This window comes from Drosophila nasuta, chromosome 2L (genome assembly GCF_023558535.2).
Source record: "Drosophila nasuta strain 15112-1781.00 chromosome 2L, ASM2355853v1, whole genome shotgun sequence".
Taxonomy (NCBI): Eukaryota; Metazoa; Arthropoda; class Insecta; order Diptera; family Drosophilidae; genus Drosophila; species Drosophila nasuta.
Window position 1 is genome coordinate 7645384 of NC_083455.1, and position 18716 is coordinate 7664099.

General features: G+C 39.0%; 1 protein-coding gene across 10 annotated transcripts in view; it reads left to right on the forward strand.

The window, feature by feature from the left end:
* Positions 1-18716, forward strand: part of LOC132783620 (protein sickie) — a 213243-nt gene that overhangs the window by 143801 nt on the left and 50726 nt on the right. For 9 of the 10 annotated variants that reach the window (XM_060788905.1, XM_060788903.1, XM_060788909.1 and 6 more), the window contains 3 exons: positions 4837-4967; positions 6460-6568; positions 6639-8249. In XM_060788905.1, the coding sequence (XP_060644888.1) occupies positions 4837-4967; positions 6460-6568; positions 6639-8249 (1851 nt within the window). Of the gene's footprint in view, positions 1-4527; positions 4599-4836; positions 4968-6459; positions 6569-6638; positions 8250-18716 lie in introns of those variants that run through there. The other variant, XM_060788908.1, reaches the window with a different exon arrangement.

The window sequence follows — 18716 nt, forward strand, 5'->3', positions numbered from 1 at the left end:
GAAACTCATCAACTTAACCTGAATGAAAGGATGTTAAGCTGGGCAATTAGACTATCAAGTGCGAATGCGTGAGACAGCAAACTACACTTTGGCTAAAAGCTAATTAAGCTTCCGTTTAATCTGTACATGATTTCTCTTTTTTATTGTGCCAAGCACTTCTAACAGGTTTCGCTGCCCAGCTTCCTGTCAGTGTTACACCGAAGAGTAACAATCTCATAGTTTCCTCAGCTCTTTGCATTTCAAGTGATCTTCAGTCTTGTCGTGGTGTCTGTTCTGTCTCTCTCTAACAGTTGGCCACTCCTGCCAGGCATATCAATGGCACATAATTACGCTTATTATCAACCATTCAACACCTACTCGAAATGCTTATAGCCAACACGAACCTCATGGACTCGACCCTCAAATCTAAGAGGCAAAGCTTTTTACGAGCGACCAGCCAAGTTTTGTTTTGCTTTTTTTTCAAGTGGACGTTGCGATGGCTTCTTTTTGCCAGACAAACTCACATAAATTTTAGAGGCGACTGAGTGACTTGCCTGCTTGCCGCGTCTTGTGGCAAGTTTCTTGCTGTTGTCGTTGTTGTTTTTTGTTGTTGTTGTTGATTCAAGTTGACGACGAGGCGACTGACTGTGGCAGACTGGCGGGCCAAACGAGTCGCAGTAGCCTGCCAAATTGCTGTGGCAAATTTATGAAAATTTTCTGCGCTTAACGGCATAAACTGCACCTCAACAACTACACAGTAACAACCACAGCAACGCTGCCAGGTTCAAAAGGTTTTTGGGTTGAGATAAAGTGGAAATTGCTTTGGCCGGTAGCTTGAGGTGCTAGTTGAGTATCTAATGCACTGGGAGACAACTTATCGCCTGTGCAGGCGGATGAATTATCTATTGAGTGAAAGTAATGTACTCGACTCTTGATAATTCCAACTTTCCAAAAATAATCTGTATTACAAGTTCTCTACGAAAGAGACTTTATAATATTTTCACATCAATTTATTATCGATTTTCTTTCTAGTTTAAAGTGAAGCACTTCCGACAAAAACGGGAAAATTGTATTTAAAGTTCGGAAATTATTTTCAAATTTATTTTATTCTGAAATATTTGATGAAAAATCTTTTAATCTAATATTCATTTCTTTAATATCATTAATATGTCAAAATTGACATATAAATATCAAAGTCTTGATAACCTTTATAAAATCGATCGTATTTGTATATATTCCAAAAAAATATATTTAGTTAAGAGTAAACTTTATCGCATCAGTAATATCGATTTTTATGGTGGCATATTTTCACAAATGATTTAAAGATATTTCATCACATCAAATGAGTTGTCCCAGTAATTCTTTTGAAGATGATGTTGAAATTCATTGCTTTTGCACAACTTCCCAGTCCCTATCAGATGTCACTCTTGAAAAACAGAACTCAAAACTGAACTCAGGAATAAGCAAGGGACAGCAGAAAGAGTAAGATTGTATCTAACCATAAACGGTTATGACAACAAATCGGGGAGCATAATAAAAGCGAAAGAGTTGCAACGCCAAAGATCTTATAAGGCAACTGGCAATAACCCAAAATGGTCAGGAAAGCCAACTTGCAGGCAGCTGTGTAAGTTTTGCTGGCTGTGCCTCAGATGCGCTGCCAGGCAACCATGCCACTGCATGCCACGCAGAAAAGAGTCAGGCTTTTAGAAGCTGGAAACACAGCATGACAAATGCAACTCAAGTGACACATTGTGCCGCAACAAAAGCAACAAACATGCAACGCAAATGCAACTAATGGGCAGCTCAGTGCAGGGATCCCAAATGAGGGGTGATGGGGAAAATGAGGGGGAATCGTTTCATATTTATACAAGCAAATACTGTTGACGACGCGTTGCATAGTTGGCTTTCCCTCTCCCCTTTTCCACACTTTGCAACACAGAGCTGCGGAAATGCTCAGTGACTGGTCTGGACTTGCAACTGCGTGGGCTGTGCGCACAGGTGAATGCCACCAACAGGAACAGGCAGCCAAGCAGCCTGGCAGTCTGGCAGCCAGTCAGCTATTATGAGACTCAGTAAAGGTCAAAGACATCTGGCAACTGTGCTGCTCACACACACACACACACACAAATGTACACAACAAATCTGCGCAGCTACAAATCAAAAATGCGTAATAAAGACACAAATTCAATTTGCAAGCAAAAATCACACAAAAGGAAACACACAAGTTGCACATTGCCCGTTGCAAGTTGCAAGTTGGCGTCCAACGCATCACTTTTGACGTGTGACACCTGAAAGATGCAAAGCTGCAGATACGAATACATTTCAGACATAACAAGCTGCCGCGACAGAAGCTGTGACATATAGCGAGGGTTGCTCTAAGAATATTTATGTTGATTGTGAGAAGATTTATATTTTAAATGAAGAGTGAACATTGACTGGAGCAGAGGTTTTGTAATGTTACATAAACATAATTATCTTGAGTTTGTAATATATATTTTATATTTATAGGTCTTTTTAAGATATTTTTTAAACTTATATATTTTAGACTCATTTTTGTAATACGTTGATTAAAATAATAATATAATAATATGTTTGGTTAAGCTTTATAATTGAGAAAAAAATAATGAATAACTCTTTAAATCGATGGTGCAAGTCTTGAGTAAAACATTTTATTGATAGACATTTAAGGGAAATCTATTTCGACGTTGAGCTACTGTATTATTGCAAAATAATGGCTTATGAAATTTATTTATAATATTTTCTTTCTCATATTTAAATTGGTAAATCATTATAAACTTTACATATTTAATTTTTTGGCTTTTAAAATAATTTTAGAAATTTCTTAAAGTTATCAAGAAAACAATATGCCACCCCTCGCAAGCATATGTATTACTCGCCATAGATACATGTGGCAACTTGCTTCATTTTAACATATTCAGACAATCGACATCCTTGCCGAAGCATGTAAAAGTCGGCAGACAGCTTTGGCTTTTAATTTGACTTGACTTGGCAAACAGAGCACCGGGAAATGTGGCCAAAAAGATGTTGTCGGAGAAACAACTCGCAACTCGCACAATAAAATGCAAATAAAATTATATGAAAAGTAATTTGGAAATTTTTCAGCAAGGATTCCCGTTGTTATTTTTGTGTTGTTGTTGCTGCGCGTTGGAAAAGAAAAATGGCTTGACAGACACTTGATGAAAATAACAGCCAACGGTGTGGAGAATCTGCGATTTGAGTTTGACTTTGGGGTTTGGGGCGCATTTAATTTGCAGTAGCTCCAAAAGGAGCAAAGTCAACTTAGAACGACGCCAACGCCAACACAGCTGGCAACTTCATTTGTCTGCTGACGCGTCGTCTGTTTTTTCTTCATTTTAATACAATTGTTAAGTATTTTTTGTTGCCTGCCTTATTAATGGCCAACAACAATGCTGCAAAAGCCAAGGCAAGTCAAGGCAGCCGTAAGATACAAATGTATCTCTCTCTCACTCTCTCTTGGCTTTCTTTGTCTGTTTCGATGGTGGCATGCCCCCTGCCAAGGTTTATGAGCGCAACTTATTAAAAGTTAGTGCGCATCTCTTTTATTACTTTATTTGCGTTTTTAATCAGCGTTTTGAGTAATTGCAATGAAAAACGAAATAGCGAAGAGATAATAAAATTATATTCGAAAAGCAAATGGAAAAGCAATTCGTTTGTTGAATTTTGTAAGCAGCTTAAATGGATTTAAAATCGAATTAATGAATGCAAAATTACATAATCATTTTCTAATATTCATTTCAAACAGCTGTAGCTAATCTCATCACAGTTTTGACTTTAAATTAAAAAGTTAGGAATCAGTGAATTAAAGCTGCAAATGATGTAAAAGTTTATTTTAATTTTATAATTAAACTAAATGGCTATAGAAAATGTTGTTATAGCTAATAGTTAGAAAGTTGTATAATGTTGTACAAAATAAAATGTTATTTAACTGCATTTTTCTAGTCAATTAGCTTTTGACATTTCCTACTTTTTTATTATGGCCATATAATGAAATAATGAATACAGAATTACTAAATTTAATACTTATTTTCATTTCAATTTAAATTTAAATAGAGTATTAATAACTTTATGACTACTTTTGTGAACTTTTGACATTCTAAACAATAAAATTCACAGTAAAAGGCATTACAAGATTTAAAAAAAAAACCCATTTGAGGGGCAATTCAAATTTAATTGATTCAATAAAAATGAGAATTTGATTTAATTGGGCAACGTTGTCCAGCTAATCAAGTGATGCTACTTAGCTACGCTGTTTATAGCTTATGGCAACAGTCAGATACAAAAGTATCTGTTTTATTTTCTCTCTTTGCAATCATATGCAAATTTATGAGCACGCTTGTCTTTCATTTCATTTCGCGCAATCGCATCGTAAAAATGTTGTTAAATTATTTACTGCAATTGTCAAGCTTACAATAAATTTTTTCTCGTTTTTATTTTCTTATGACTGGGGGAGAAACAAAACAGGGGCTTGGCGGCGAACTTCATTAATTTATCAACGTCCAGGACAGTGTAAAATTATTTTCATGTCGCCGTTTGTATAAATTGTCAAGATAAGTGCATTGCAAGCGAGCATAATAAAAGTATGAATGTATCTGACAGATACTGTTACCGCAACCCAAGCAAATCACGCCTCAGACAAGCTGTAAACGCAAATTCCGCGTGGGCGGCTGCCATAAAAAATAATCGTTAAAAAAAGGAGTTTATTCACGACTATGCATTCTTAATGCTGTTTCATATTTTTTAATATTCTTGCCAATATTCTTAAGCTGAGAAACTAAATGAGTAACAAAAATGATCTTCTCTCTTTTCTCATTACAGACAAATTGCTCCCGCCTACGCAAAGGTCAATGGAGGCACTGCCATTCCTCTGCCCGCCACAGTCATGGTCCAACGTCGCTGCCCCCCGGACAAGGTGCGACCCCTGCCCCCCACGCCCAATCACACGCCATGTAAGTGAATATATATTTTTAAAGTTGGGTTGGGAAATTTATTAAAAATGTTTCTAAAGCCACCCCCAAGTTTGGCCCTTGTTTACTGCGTATAAACAAATTTCGAGCTTTGAGTCACCGTCCAACAAACAACCCCCAGCGGGGGATGCCAATGCACTTAGTGCTCAAGATTCATCCGCAACCCGCAACACACACAATAGGGGTACATGCCTCGTGTGGCATCATCAGATTTTGGTATTCCAAAAAACCACCTTATTGCAGTTGATTTGCCAGCAAATCTGTAATTAATGCGCGTGACGACCATTTGAGCTCTCAAATGGGCTCCCAGTTGGAGAGTTAAGGCCTGAGTCTATAATTTCAATTAATTTGAAGCATAAATTATGATTTTATCAGTGTAAAATATTGTAGAAAATATAGAATAATTTCATAGTTATTAAACCCAATTTAGATGGCACGTTCTCAACGTGTTGATATGATAGTTTCAATTGCAGTTGAAGTTTTTTTTATAGAGCTAGGCTAGGTTTTGAGTGTGTAGTATGTCTAAAATGTCAAATAATTTATAGGAATTATCAGTAATTTCATAGTTTATAAGCTTAGACTTTTATTTAAATTAAACATTATTTTATGAGAAGAGATTGCTAGAAATTGAGTCAGATTATATTGTCGTCTTGAATTTAAGAAAATACATATAGAGTTCACATTTGCTCCCCAACTACAACTAAATTGTTTGCTTAAGATTTTAGCTGAGTTTTTGCAAATTACGGCATTCTTTTATAATTTTAACAAATTCATAAAATAAATCTTTTATGTTATCAGCGTAATTTTGCAAGAAGTTATTAAAACTATTTTGCTTCATTCGCATTCTTAAATGATTTCTTATAGACTTAATAATGCTTTAGCATAAACTTCGAAATAATTAATTTAAAACGGATTATGGATTAAACGTGGCATGTGTATTCTTAAGAGCAAATTTACGAAACAAAAAAATTATAAACTAAATAATTACTATATTTCTTTATTGTGCTACTATTAATTTACCTACTCATTGTAAGGAAGAAATTGATTTAATTTATGGTTTAATCAGCGTAACTGAAAATACCAATAAATTTCATAGTTATTAAAGCTATTTTATATGCAGTGTACTTGCCGTTTACATGACTTTAAGTAAAATATTGACTTAATATTGGCCCCTTACAGTATTATTTTTTTTGAAGATTTATGTTTGAGGGCCGCGCTCATATATATAAATCTGTCTGTCGCGCTGCATTTCCCCTCAGCGAGTTTGATCTTTTTCGGCTGTTTCCGATTTTACACGCAGTAATTAATTAAGTTTAATGTCCGCATGGCCTTTAGCATTGATTTATTGGCTCGGCTGACAGCACGTCGACATCTTCAAGTGGGCGCCTCATGCGAAGCAAAAGAAGCAGAATTAATGAACTGACACCGAGATTCACTCCCTTTTCCTCTCTTCCCTCTTCCTTCTCTCTTTTAGCCATACCGGGTCTGGGCAAGAGCGGCAGTGACTTCAACACGAGCCGTCCAAACAGTCCGCCCACCAGCAATCACACCATTCAGAGCCTGAAGAGCGGCAATAACAACAGGTAACATGACTGACACCAGTTCCAGCTTGCTTTATTCAATTAACTAACTATCTGCATTCTGCATTTGCAGCCTGCGTCCGCCGAGTGTGAAGAGTAGCCATCAGAGTGGCATCCCGTCGCCGAGTAGCTTGAATGTGGCACCCAGTGCACCGCAGAAGCACTCGATGCTGGACAAGCTCAAGCTGTTCAACAAGGAGAAGCAACAGAATGCAGTTAATGCTGCAGCGGCTGCCAACAAAACGCAGCTGCAATCGAAACGCACCTCGTCCTCCTCGGGCTTTAGTTCGGCACGTTCGGAACGCTCTGACTCCAGTTTGAGCCTCAACGATGGCCACAATTCGCAGCTGAAGCCGCCAAACGTTAGTGTCAATGCACAGAAGAGTCAACAGAAGCACAATACAAAGCAATCCAAGCTGCTGGCAGCGCAGCAGAAGAAGGATCAAACCAAGACGAGCAAGCTGGACAAGAAGGAGAAGAGTCCGGCTCGCTCGCTGCACAAGGAGGAGCAACAACAGCAGCAACAGTCTGGCAATGAATCTCGCAGCTCCACCATGGGCAGAGCTGGAAAAAACTCTTTGGCACGCGGCAGTGTCGAGAAGAATACTGTGAAGACGTCTTCCAAGTCATCACTGCACTCCAAATCGGACTCAAAGTGTTCGCTAAAGAGTCAGAGCCAGCAACTGCTGCACAGTCCCAGTGGCACAGGATTGCCCAAGCCCATTGCTGCCATCAAGGGCACCAGCAAGCTGCCGCAGCCAGGTGTGCCCAATGGAGGCAGTAGTGATGTCTTCAAACGTGAAACCAGCGACATATCCACCAGTCAAGCCAACATATCCCAGGAGCAGCCACACCAACAGCAACAGCAACCAGCTGCTCTCAACCAAGCCACACATATCCTTAAGGCATTGCCTGCCACGCCTCCGCCTCCTTACTACGCCAATGCGCCACCTGCGCCCTTGCACTCCACACACATATCATCAGCAGCGGCAGTTGGAGGCGCTGCTGGTTACTCTGGCTACCTCAGCGAGCCCAGCACGCCACAGCATGCCCACAGCATCTATGGCAGCAGCGGCAGTCGATTGCCACCTCCGAAATCTGCGCTGAGTGCGCCACGCAAGCTGGAGTACAATGCGGGTCCACATATTCTGGCCTCGCCTCCTGGACGTTTGCCACTGCAGCGACCCACGCATAATTCAGCGCCCAACACGCCCACCGCCTCGCCCAGCAAGTTCCACACGATCCCCTCGAAGATTGTGGGCACCATCTACGAGTCGAAAGAGGAACAACAAGCTCAGGCTCAGGCTCAAGCTCAAGCGCAATCCGCTGCAGCTGCGGCGGCAAATGCTTCGTCGGTGCTGCCCATGCGTCCGTTGTTGCGTGGCTACAACTCTCATGTGACGTTGCCAACGCGCGGAGCACGCGGTGGCCATCATCCGCATCAATCGTATTTGGACTTCTGCGAATCGGATTTGGGGCAAGGCTACTGCAGCGATGGCGATGCGTTGCGCGTAGGCAGCTCATCGTCCGCAGCGAGTCGCTATCATGACATTGACAATGGCTATTTGTCCGAGGGCAGCAGCGGATTGGGCTCTGGATCAACGGGTGTTGGCGGCGCACATGGCAAACACTTTCTCAGCATGATGCGAGCACGCACGCAGTTGCCCACAACCATCGAAGAACGGTGAGTGGAGTAATATGTCTTTGGGTTTTGAATTTCTTTTTTGCTTTTCCTGCTATAAATATTTCTTGCGTTGTTGTTGACATTCGTGCGACGCTCCAATGACCGCTTTTGTTTCCAGTTATGCAGTGACTCATTCCGTGTGTGCAGCTCCAGCTGCAGATCCAGCTCCAGCTGACACCAATGAGTCAACGCGTCGTTTGCAATTTTTTGTATCGTTTCGCTGCGCTTCCGAGAACTTTTGTCGCCCGTCGCGAGTCGCCTTCCAAATTGTGGCATGTGGCGCACACCATAAAACGGCACTTAAATACTGGCCTTAACTTTGTCTTTCCTTCTTTTTTGCTTTGGCTTTTGGCTTTGAGTGCGCCACGCACCATTTGGCCATGGCCAATGCCAGCCAGTTAGCACTCTCATCATTTGAAGCAGTTAATTGCGATGGCAGCCACTTGACAACCTTAACAACTTCCGGCCCAAACACACACAACACAGAGAGAATAGAGAACAGCTCTTCAAAGCCAAAGCCATCGCTCAAATTGCCAATTTGCATAAAATCCACTTGATGTTGATGTTCAGTCTCCTCTCGGGTTCAGGATCAGGCTTCGGCTAAGGCTCGTCAAATGTCATTTGCAAATTGTCAACAACAGAAGCAGACGACTTCACAATTGACAATTGACAATACTCACCTGTCACCTGCGCTCTGTGTGTTTGAGCTCTGCTCTTCCCCAACTTCCCCAGCACACAATGGGGCAACACGATAGATGACAGTCCATAGATATTGAGATACATTGACGCAGTGGCATGGCAACCACTGTGAACCACTTGCCATTTGGCACTTCAGTTAACAAAGGTATCTATGCTAGCTCGTTGTTAACAAGCGAATTCTGAATCCTGATGCGACCACAGTAGCGCCAAACAGGAGTTTTAAGGGCCCAAAATGGGGCGATTGACAGCAACAAGTTTTAGTTGAAGAGGAAAGGGATAATGTTGTTTGGGGAATAGTAGAAACACAGTAGAATGAAGGACTTATAATCATTATATATCGAAGGCATTAACTAAGCTGGCTATACTACTATACTTCAATTCAAATTACGAATAATAAAATACATAAATAATGAAATTGATCCGATTTCAAATAGATCCACTTGAACTATCAAACTAAATTGCTGACAAAAATAATAGTATTATTGTTTGGGACTTAAAATCTACACTAGTTTAAATATCTCTTTTATATTTTATTATATAATTATATCTTCAAATATTAATAGCAAGATATACGAAACAGATTCCTTCAAATTTGTTTTCTCAAACTACCAATCAAAATTGCTCATAAAAATACGATTTGTTTGCATTTGCATTTGTTGGTGTTGATATTTTAGTCTTATGTTTAAATATTGCAATCTTAAAAAATTTCCATTTTTAGAATAGAATTATGAAAGTTTATTTTAATTCTTATATACATTTGTTGCTCAATCTGAAAAGTCTCTTTAAGTCAACTAAGCCAACTCAAAATATATATCTCATTTTCATACTACAAATTTGAATAAATTTTGTATATTTATCCTTATTCTCAAAATCCATGTTAGGCATATCATTTGCCGCTCTATTTGTTAGCTATTTGTTTTGGGCCTGCTAGCTACGGAAAAAAACTTCTGTAAGCTGCCACATTAGATTGTGCGCTATCATAATTTTGTTATTTTATTAAACACTTGTCAACAGCGGCCCTCGTTTTCCCCTCCACTCTTGTGCTACGCCCACATTTCTCCATGCGTTTCATTAAAAAGCGCTTATAGACTTATCAAGGGGAGCAAAAAGAAGGCATTCTACATTTTCATTAGCTTCGGTCCATCAACGCGTTTGATCTGTGAAATTAATGCAATGCCATGAGGCGATGAGATGGGTGCTCACTCTCCCAGCCTATATCTCTTCCTTCTCTTTCACTTGGTGTCTCTATCTCTCTCTCGTATGAAGTGCGATATAAATAGCAACAGCTGTCGACGCGACTGGAGTTGCAAGGGGTCTGGGAAGGGGAGCGGGAGACCTTCGATAAGTTCATGCCCCTGGCCTATGTGGTTGCTGTCTCCATGATGATGCAAACTGACCCTCAAATGACTTTTGAACCATCGTCACGTTTATTACAGCTGGAAAATATGTTCAATAATTGAATTTTAATGCAGCAAGGACCGCCCGTGTTGTCGCATTAGTGTCAAGCTGAAGCTAATCAGCTGCGGCGTCGACACCTGCAGGACACATAGCAGCAAAGGAATCCCAGCAAGTGCAGCGAGTCCTGGCAAAGTCCTTTCCGGGAGTGTGAGGTCGACTAGGGGCAGCCAGTTGTCTAGCCATAAAAGTAAATCAAAATGCAGCAGGGCGCATATTTCAACAAGCGGCAAGAGGCAAGTGGAAAGTGGCAAGTGGCACGAACCAAGCAGACAGTCCAGCCAAGTTGTTGTTGTGGTTGTTGCTGTTACTGTTGGGGCAAACTTGTGGAGATTGCCACACATGGCCATGTCTGCCTGCATTCTGTATCCTGATTGCTCCTTTTGCTCCCCTTTTATTTAATAACGCATTTTTCAATTCATTTGATTTATGGCCCATCCGTGAGGTTCAGCCATTCAGTGCATGCAGTCGTTCCAGCCAGATGCCCAACTGCAAACAAATGACTGCAAGCATTTTTTAAGGCTTTCACTTAAAGCTAACACACTAAAGCCACGGCAGTATTATCCAATCCTCATGCCACGGAATTTTAGGTCGGAAATTTTCCACATTTCGCCAATTTTGGTTGCTGACCGCAGCGCGCCGACCAAATTGAAAATAAATTTCGCACCCAATTGCCCCAAGCCTGTCGCTACATAATAAATACAAATTGTTTTTATTAATTTCATCAAATTCACTGAATCCATAGGCCCAAAATTTTCCCTGTCCACCTGCTACTGCGTTGCCCTGTCTGCTACCTTTGGGCCAAAAAGGGACTGCCCACTCGAGTGTTCAATGACGTGACCCTAGGGGCCAAACAATCAGCTGCCCGTTCGGTTCTTTGGCTGGTTTTCATTTCGATATTCCTCGCTCTGACCTTCTGCTAGTGAAGTGCCAGCCAGCTGATGCTAAATGAAGTGGAAATCTTTCGTCCTTTTTGGAAAAATTGATTCATTGATTTTGTTGCGTTTGTCGCATTAAAAACATATTCTATTCGCTACTAACTCGGTTGCCTTTCACTCACATTTTCGAGGATTAAGTGGCATAAACTCTCTGTGAATTGGATAAAGCACTTAACAATACGAAAAAGGGGACAGCTTTGCCAATGTCAATTGATCGGGACGAGCATTGAGTTGGGTATTGAATGCGTTCGCACAAAAGGAAAACTTACAAAATTACTCTGACATCAATTTTTATATGCTATGAATGACTTACCTGTAAGGGTTCTTTTTATTACATTAAATATCTAATAAATCGCAATACTTTATGGTAGCTTTTTCTGTATTAAAGACATTTTTTTTAAATTTACTTTTTGTTTTTAAAATTCTTTTTTAATTAGATCTATGTAGTTGCTGAGGTATTTAATGCCGCTAATCTATCAAATTATTCAACAATTTAAATTATACTGCAGAATAGATTTTTTAAGTTTATTTTATGGTACACTGCGACTGGATATAAAGTCATACAGATTTATAGTACGCCGCATAATTGCCATAAACTGAAAAAGTTCTTTAAATGCATTGCACTGTGGTGTGAAACTCGGCTATCCAAATGCAGTTCACTTTATAGTAAAGCAAGGACACATGTAGCAAAGACACACACCTTTTCTAAGCTCAAGCTTTTGGGCTTTATAGCAAAATTCCCCTTCGAAAAATATTTTGTATGAAGTGGAGTACTATATTTCCATTTGCAATGTTTATTTATTTCGTATTCAATGTTACTCGAGGTCAGTTGCATTTACTGCAATATGTAAACGATTATTTAATGAACCCTAAAAGCAAAATTCATCTCTCAAGTGACTTTCATGGAAAAGGCATTAAATATATTCCACAAAATTGCAACAGTTGCACACGAAAACCAGTTGCAGTTGGTCGTATCTCAATGGGACATAGCAATTGCTAAATGCAACACCTCCCCCGTCGGTATGTCTGTTGTTTAACGTTCCGATTGAATGTGTCTCAATGTTGAGCTATGTGGAATGCGGCGTGTGGCAGGCATACGTAAGCCTTTAAGCCAAAACTGACCTTTTCACATAGCATACGGAATACAAACTGACATTTTCTATACGCCCACAATTCACACACACACACACACACTCTGCACACTTGTGGTGTAGACGTGAGCATGACAAAGTCTTTGGCTGGACTCTATTTAATTGTTTTCCAATAACTTTGCCACAGCCGCCAGATATGTTTTGTAATTATTATTAACGGGCACGAGAGCTTAGGATTATTATACGCTATAATGAAATGGGGTCTGTTAACTTATTGTATTATTTCAAAAAAATATATACTTTAGACGTTAAATGAAAGTAACATGTTTCTACCAATTAGTTTTAAATTTGTTGGTTGTTTTTTCATTATTTTATTATTCTAACAACATTCACATTCAATACTCAATCTTTAAGAATTACGAGGTTATCAAAAAAAAGAATTTTCATATTTTTTTTTTAATTTTATTGATAGCAAATTTTAAATTTTGGTATTGTTGACTAGTGCAATTTGATCTCTCGCTGATTGAGTGCCGCAATTTTAAAGATTAATGAGCACTTGTACTTGTCGGGAGGTCAAATTCTTCGGGCTTGCAAGAGGCTCCAATTAGTTGCGTTGGTACACAATAAAAAAAGCTACAAAAGTTTTGCAAAAAATGGCACAAGCAATCAACAACAACAACGACAACTTGTTATCGGCTAGTTTCGCTTTTCATTGAATGCTCGTTGGATTTTCTTGCGTGAAGTTTTTTGGAAAATTGCACCACAGACAAGAACGAGCCCGCCCTTGGCTCAATTGAAAACCGGGCAGCTGTCGAACATGAAACAAGTTTGGAGCATTGACTGCATGACCAACTGACATCAACGAAGAGAAGAAGTTGCTTTGTTTTCGAAAAACACTCTCTTTCTCTCTTAACTCACTTCGAATCGCACAGCTGGCGGTTCTCTCTTGATGCCATTTGTTGCTTTTTGACAACGACACAAACCACCACAGTGCTCAATCCACCCAGCAAACTTAGAGACAATACGAAACAAGGCAAAATACTTGCACTATATGATGCTCTGTGGGTGGAGCTGCTTGTCAGACATTTTAAGGCTTAGTATTACCTGTCTGCGTGAACGGAAGTAGGTAGATTTCGTGAAATAGGACTAGCAGAAATGTAGACTTTAGACTTGCATTGAATGTTCGGCATGCAAAGACTTCAATTTAGCTGAGACTATTTCAAAGTATTTAAAAATGTTGCTATTTACAATGTGAATAAATTAGAACACAAAACCTCAACATAACAAATTGAGCAAGGGAAAAAATGTGGTATCAAAAGTATTTCTAAGTATTTTGTATTGCTGAAACCTTGTCTGGCAAATAATTAAATTGTATGCTTTGATGTTAAATAAGCTGCTTAAATAAAAGCTGCACTTCACAATATGATTTACAAAATATGCGCATTTGATTCTTGGAAATTTAAATATAATAACAGCAGGATTCCATTAATTTAAAATGAGTAGAAAACTTTAATTTGCTAGCAAGCGAAACTATAACTCATTATAATTCATTGAAAATTAAATTGATGGGTATTTAGACTAGCTTATTCATTTATTTCCATTCTTATAAAGTCATCATCCCTCGAATTTTCCCCTCTGCGACAGACTGTCCTAAGTGCAGTTTGCTGTTTCCAGTCTCATATCGTTTCGTCATGCTCAAGGCATCTGTTTGCATATGAGGACTGCTTAAACAAATTGCGTGGAAGCCAAAAACGCCCAAAGGCTGGCAAAAATATCGAGAAAAAAACAGCCTAACAACTAGTTTCAATTCTGCATTCATTCATTTATTCATTCAGACAGTCGGCGCTAGTTTAACAAAGCACACACAGGTGGGCAAGTGGGCAGGTGTGACAGTCGCTGTTTCACTCCTATGGCGATTCCCTATCGACAGGCGGCCTTTTACTTTCAGTCATAAACTTTGCCATGTGCTTGGTATACACTCTCTCATTCCTTTTTAGTCTACTTTACGCTCTCTTTACACTTTACGCTCTTTCGAACTTGTTTGATGCGCTCTTAAATATTTTCGAACTGAAACTTTTCCATGGTACGTTTTGTGGCAACAGAGGAACTGAGCAACCCCAGAAACGCATTTCGACGCTCGGGCGTTACGGTTGCCACATCAAAATGTCGCTCGCTCGCTGCAGACTCGTAAAAATAAATATTTAAAATATTTACAGAAATATAAATAAATGAAATGGTGCAATAAATTACTTTAAGTAATTAAAAAAAAAATAATAAAAAAAATACAATTACAGAAAATAAATGTATTTTATTTTATTCAAGTGAAGTGACTTCATTGAAATTTCTGTTGTGAATTCAATTTATTCAAGTGATAAAATTGCTTTTTAATGTTTCGTGTTGCACAGTTTGCGGCAAACTGCCTCCGACTCCCGTTCTCAGTTTCAAGTGCGGTTTGATGGATTTGCGTAACAAAATGTTTTGAGCATTCCAAAAGGTAAAGCTGTAACAATATTCAAATGCAAATGCAAATGTGTGCTTAAGCGAGGAATGATTGAATAAAGTTCTACTGTTGCAAATCGAACTCAATCAAATTGTTGCGGCATGCTTCAATGCAGCTGGTTGAACAATAATTGAGACCTTGTGTCTAAGTTCATATGGCCAGCTTATCCCCACAGTCATAGTCACTGCCTGCCTGCCACACAGCAAATGGAGCAGTGTCAATGACTGCTGCAGGCCATTAAACTCTCAGAGGCCGGCTTTCGTTTACTCCTGCAACTGTTTGGTGTTTGTCCTGCCGGGTTGAGTTCTATTTACGTAGGCTCAGCTCAGCGCCAAAGGGTTGAGCGCAAACACACACACAAGGATGAGCACAGGACATAACTGGAGAGGACCGGACAGGACAGTCAAAGTTATGCGACATATTCAAAAATGGTCGATAAGTCGAATAAGCATCGAATATTCAATCAATTTGCCAGTCACTCGTCTGTCGTTTGTCTCTCAATTTCGGCAATTACTTCAAATGTCAGACATTTCATTCAACTCTCTGCATACGCTGGCCATAAATCTTCCGGCCAGGTGACGGTACCACAGCATGTCAAGTCCTGTGGCCACAAAACCGACAAAAAAAAGAAAGAAATGAAAACAGAATGTAAAAAAATGCCAAAGAAAAGGGCAACATTCGTCCATAAAACAGCAACAGGCATTGGCGTTGGGGCAACATTGTATTTGTGTATGTGTGTGTATGTGCATATTTTAGAGCAGTTTATAGACTGGGAGAGCTGACTCATAGAAACGCTAAGGCATCCGGGAACCCTCGTTCCTCGAATACCCCCGCCCGCTTTCCGTCTCCTCCGTACAACTTTGTGGGGCTTAGCTAAATTGTTTCTATGCTCAGCTTTAGTCGAATTCGCAATGAGCTAAGCGGCTTTAAGCGCACACGCCTAGCTGACAAAGAGTGAAGATTGGAGAGCGACGAGCGAAGAGAGAGGAATGTGGGAAAGGGAGGAACAACAGGAGGGCAGCAGGGTTATGCCACATTGTAACCAACGGCAAAGCGGGTTAAGCCTCTGTGGCGCCACTGGCAACATGTGGTGCAGCTAACCTGTAGAGAGTTAAAGCTTTTCAGATTGAATGTAAGCCATGTAATTACTATTTAGTTCGTCATTATTCCACATTTAAGTATGCCGGAAATTTCGCAACATTTTCCAAACTTTATTAAATATGTACTAAACAATTAAAAATTTTTAGTATCGAGATTACCAAAGTATATCTTGCTTTAAGCAAATGCATTTACTTGCTCTGATTCTAAGAAATGCATTTAATAATAAATATATTAGCTGTAGAGGATACAACTGTTGCCTTACACTTAAACAGAAGCAGAAGAAAGCAGCGAAATTGAAAAAGTAAATACTGTACATATTTTCTTCTTTAGCACTCAGACTATTTCTTAACGGTAAAAGTTTAGTTCGCAAACATAGTTAAAATAGATTCTACTATATATTAAAGTGACAACGATATTGTAATTTGAAAGAGTTAGCTTGTAATAAAAACATTTGCTTTTCAATACTTTTCATTATCAATAATCTTAAAGGTAAATTATCTTATAAATTTGTCTTTTTTAGTTTGTTATAAATAGAAAATGTTATTATGGTGAACGGCTTATTTTGAGTTCCGTTTATTTTATTTCTTATTTAAAAAAATTCTAAATTTTGTTCTATTACTATACAATTTCTTAAAAAGATTCCTTTTAAAATAATTAAAGTAAAAAAAAGTTCAAGAAATTGAATAGATAATCTGTAATAATCCGAGTGATGAGTTATATACTGTTTTGATGTTACCTGCTTATCTGAGCTTAGTATTTGCCTTTTCGCCTTTAGCCTTTTAATGAATTAATGAACATGTTAAAGACAAGCTTGTTTAATATATACCTAATGTGCTTCAATCTGCTCAACTTGGGCCAAACATTGATTGTATCTTTTAATAATAAACGTGTCTTCAGCTTCTTAGCTCAAACGAACTATCACAACAAGGAAAAGCAGAAGCACCGCCCACTTTCCCATTAATTTCGGCAGTTTCCTCGACGTGAACTCAACTCATGTGCAACGGGAAAAGTGTTTACGCTGCTCATTAATAAACTCATTTGTTAAGTCGTTTTGCTTGTTGTTTGCGAGTGTGCGAGCGGGTGGCACGCAACAGTCTGTGTGTTGTATGCAACACATTTTTTTTGCCAGCTAATCACATTTAACCATCGATTTTCCCATGTCTTCTTTAAGTTTGTGTGTGGCGCACCTCTGTCTCTCTTTTTGATTGTGGATTCCCGGCAGGGAAACTCATGCATAATGGACTTTAACATATAAATATGTGAGTCACCCAGAAGTTGTATTCTTCAGGCCGGTATAAGTATACTCGGTTTATATATTGCAATTCTCTCTCGTATGGCCCTAAATCATGCAAAGTGTTTACGTTGCGGTCTTCCTGCCACATTTTCCAACTGCGGCAAACTTTAACGTTTTTAGGCCAACTCGGTTAACCCATTTTCTCTATCGCAGCAGAAGCTTTTGTTTTTGTCGTTCCTGTTATTCCTGTGGCCAGAGTATTGTCATGTTCCCTGTTGTGATAGTGTGGAATCCTTTGCTGCCATTCGATGGCAAAACTTTTTATGTGCGGCCATTTTTATTAGCTTCAGACTGTCTTACATAAATTTAACATTAAATTAAGTGCCATTTACCTTTAGTTGGCATGACGCGTTGTCAGGGGTTGCACACCGACCATCGACCATCGACTACCGACTACCGACTGCCAACTGTCGATTGACCCCAAAAACTATGCTATGGTCAACCCCCTAATGCCCCTTTCCCCTCCTCAATGCCACACCACAACACTCATTTATTTCTCTCTTCGCACGTAGCCAGTTCATTGCATTTTAATGAACTCTAAATAAGATATACAATATGCAATCTCTTTGCGATTTATGTGGCGTCCAATAAACAAAATCACCTCGCATACGAAACGTTCAGAACCTTGATTTTAGGTTGATTTACAGTGTAATATAAGTAAATATTGCAAAGTGCCTTGAGAAATATAAATTGTTATCCCCAACTCAATTTGTGTGCAAAAAGTCTTGATTTTCTTATTTTAATTCAAAATTCAAACATTTACTTCATCTTTTTAGTTTTTATTAGTATCAGTGAAATTAATTTTATAATTTGTAAATTGCTGAAAATTTTAAATTATATTCAACAAACGTAATGTTCTTGGAGTAGAAAGTTCAATTATTATCGAATAAAAACTTTCACATTACCCCTATTAGAGTTAATTTAAAAATGTGAAATTTGTTATCGCAGTTGCTGCAGCTGAAAGTACTTGACGTAAACCAGAGCTACTTCAGTTTCAAGTGCGCTTATTGAGTATAGGAATTTCGACAAATTGGAGTTAGAACTAAGTTTTCAAGTTGTAAGCTGTAATTTGTAGCTGGTTTAATTAAATGTGCGAAAAGAAACACTAGACATTTGAAGGGAAGCTCAAAAAATAGGGGTTGATTGGGAGAATTCTTAGGGATTGGCTTTGTGAAAAGGGTTTGAGTTTTGTGCTAAAGTTTTGTTTAGCATATTAGCAAAGTTTCGCGTTTAATTTAATTTGCATTTGTTTTTCGCTCCACGCCACGTTGCGCGACGAATCCGCGGCACATTCCACCTCAGAGTGTTTGGAATTTTCACTTTGGGAAACTTGCAGAAAAAGTTGGGCAAGGGCGAATGAGAATTTTCTAAGGAGTTGCTTAGTTAGCT